Genomic DNA, 2,595 nt, shown 5'->3' with positions numbered 1-2,595 from the left:
TGGGTTCCATCCCCAGTGCCCCCCCCCCCAAATCTAATTCTCAAAGAGCCTTTGTTGTTTTGGTGCCAGGGATCAACCCCAGAGCCTCTTGTGTGCGAAGCACTCCTGTCACTGAATCCCATCCCCAGCCAACTCTCTTAATGATATTTACGCCGACTCAAGACTGTTTTCTGTCCAAATGGCTAGGAACAACTTCTGTCAGATTCACAGTTAAGCTACGTGGTCCAGTCAGGCTGATCTTCCTAACCCCACACCAGCTCCACAGGGGCCTTGCCCGTAAGAGCAGTATTTAAAGACGACCAATTACCATGGGACCTGACTCCAGCTCCACTTCTTCCTATGAGGAGTCTTTCCATGCCGGTTCAAATGAACCGCGACCCCGGACAGTGGCACTGCCATGAGCTTTAGGGAAAGGCCACTCCCTATGAAGGAAGTGTCTTCCTCAGCGTCATCTCGGCGCCCACTGCCAGAGCCTGCTCACACCCTCCACGTACACATCGCTGGCCTCTCTCCAGACCTCATTCTCCCCAGCAACGATGCCTCCATGGTGCCTGGAAAGCCCGTGGTGCACTAAACGCTACGCGACACCAGCGGCTCCGTCCCCGCCGCGGGCGGTGACCGATCCAGAGGCTTCCTGTTGGTCAGCATCAGGTGCAGCAGGTGGTTGCAGTTTCCAGTCCTTGTATGTTTTTAAGACGCGGCAAACCACCTCCATTACAATCCATGTTTGGGGCTTGTTCCTGTCTTTTTCGAGTGTGAAATATAAATCATGTTTTTATGATTTTTGCAAATCTGGACTTTTTACACCTTGTTTTTTTATAAGCATAAGTTTCTTATTAAAAAAATAAAACAGCTGTCTTTGTGCACAGTATTTATTTCAAATACTTGTTAAAACACCATCATTATCCCTTGGATAAGAGTAAAAGAGAACTCCCTGCAGAAACTTTGCAACTATGTACAGAACTTCACAGAGGCACACTTGAGCTGGAGCTCACTGCTGACCAGGGCATGGAGCTGGGCAGGCGCAGGGAGGGTGGAGGTGCCCATCTCAGTGGAACTTCAGCGCCATCAGGGTCTCTCCTGTGGTCACTGGAGGCTGCTGTACAAGGTTTGGGCGCAGCACAGGAAGCTCTCGTCTGCAGATGACAGCACAACACTGACATCAGGGATGGAAAGGCACGGGGAAGCTGGGAGGACTCAAGTTCCTCGGCCAGGTACAGACACCTACCTGGGAAGAGCCAGAGATTTTACCGCAAGCCTCTCTTCCTACCTTTCCTGCATGCTGCTCCCAGCCTCTAGGACCCCTAAGGGTAAGAGCTCACCTGCCTGGCTACACCCCGGGCTGAGGCGCCATCAGGTCGATGTCACTCAAGTTCCTGGCCAGCCAAACTCCTGCAGCAAAGAGCCCCAGATTGAGGATCAAGTTCCTGGATAAAGAATGTATCTCATTAACCCTTTGGTCACCGAGTCCCCTGTAAGGTTAATAGCAAAACCAACAAAACAGGGGAAAGGATTCCCATCACCATCTCCTTCCCGAGGTGTCGACGCACGGTGGTCACACAGTACCACTGCCCGACACCCGCAGGGAATTTAGAGTTCATCTCCGCGCCTGAGCAGCTCAGGACGAAGCGCGCCGGGCTGCGGGGCCTGCGCGGTGCGGCCGCCTCTCCCGGGTCAGGCGGCACGGCAACGCCGCGTGAGGGCCAGCTTTGCCGCGGGGGCCTTCTCCCGCTACGGACCTCGGCAAAACACGCCCAGAGCCAGCAGGCCGGTACGCGGGCGATGTGCAACGGCCCGGCCAGGCCAGGGCGGCCGCGCGCCGGGCGAGGAGCGCACCCGCGGTACCTGCGGAAGTCATTCCTGTCGGTGGCAAAGCGGAAGATGCCGCGGAGCCAGTCGCCGACGTTGTCGGGGATCTCGGGGGCCTCGCTGGCCGAGCCCGCGGAGCTCACGGCGACCCCGCTGGACGCCATTGGCACGTCCGCGCTCCGCTCCCGCCTGGCTCGCCTCCCGGCGGCCCCGCTGCCGACGCGCGACTTCCGGCCCCGCGCTTCCGGCCCGGCGCTTCCGGCCCGGCGCTTCCGGCGGCCGGCTGGGAACGCGGCGGCGCGGGCCGGCGGCGGCGGGCTGCGGGAGAGCCCCGCCTCGCCTGGCGGCGCGGGCGGCCTTCCCGGGTCGGGCGGCCGGCGGGCGCGGCCCCCGGGATCGGCGGCGCCCATCCGAGCTCCGGGCCCTCCCGCCGCGGCCCGCCCCCCAGGGAGCCCGGCCCGCCGCCGGGGGGCTCCGCCCGGACGCGCGGTGAGCGCTGCGGGCCCGAGGCCGGGCCGGCTCGCGGTGGGAGGCCAGGGCGCTGCCGGAGGGTGGACCCCGCCCAGCCCCTCCCGCCTCCAGCTGCGCCCCTGACCACGGGATGCGGGCGCTCTGGGGGCCCCGGCGGGGCTGCCCCCCCCCCCCGCCCACCGGCCGGGCGCGGCCCTGGCACCGCAAATGCCCTGGTGCTGGGGGAGGGAGGGGTCCGTTCACTCGTTCACACATTCATTCATCCATAACCACGCCGATACCGTCACCACTAAAGCCTGTCCACAGACATTCCCA

At 62.1% G+C, this 2,595-nt stretch overlaps 1 protein-coding gene across 1 annotated transcript; it reads right to left on the bottom strand.

Annotated features, from left to right (window-relative positions):
• Nucleotides 1-1,330: 1,330 nt before the first annotated feature.
• TOMM6 (translocase of outer mitochondrial membrane 6) lies at nucleotides 1,331-1,973 on the bottom strand (the record flags this gene model as incomplete). Its single annotated transcript, XM_080700488.1, has 2 exons — nucleotides 1,331-1,427; nucleotides 1,846-1,973. 2 exons carry the CDS (start codon nucleotides 1,971-1,973, stop codon nucleotides 1,331-1,333), a joined length of 225 nt encoding a protein of 74 aa, XP_080556614.1.
• Nucleotides 1,974-2,595: the final 622 nt, after the last annotated feature.

This window comes from Muscardinus avellanarius (genome assembly GCF_963383645.1).
Source record: "Muscardinus avellanarius genome assembly, chromosome: 8".
Classification (NCBI taxonomy): Eukaryota; Metazoa; Chordata; class Mammalia; order Rodentia; family Gliridae; genus Muscardinus; species Muscardinus avellanarius.
Note: the sequence above shows the minus strand (reverse complement) of the source record. Positions and strands in the feature narration are given on the sequence as shown.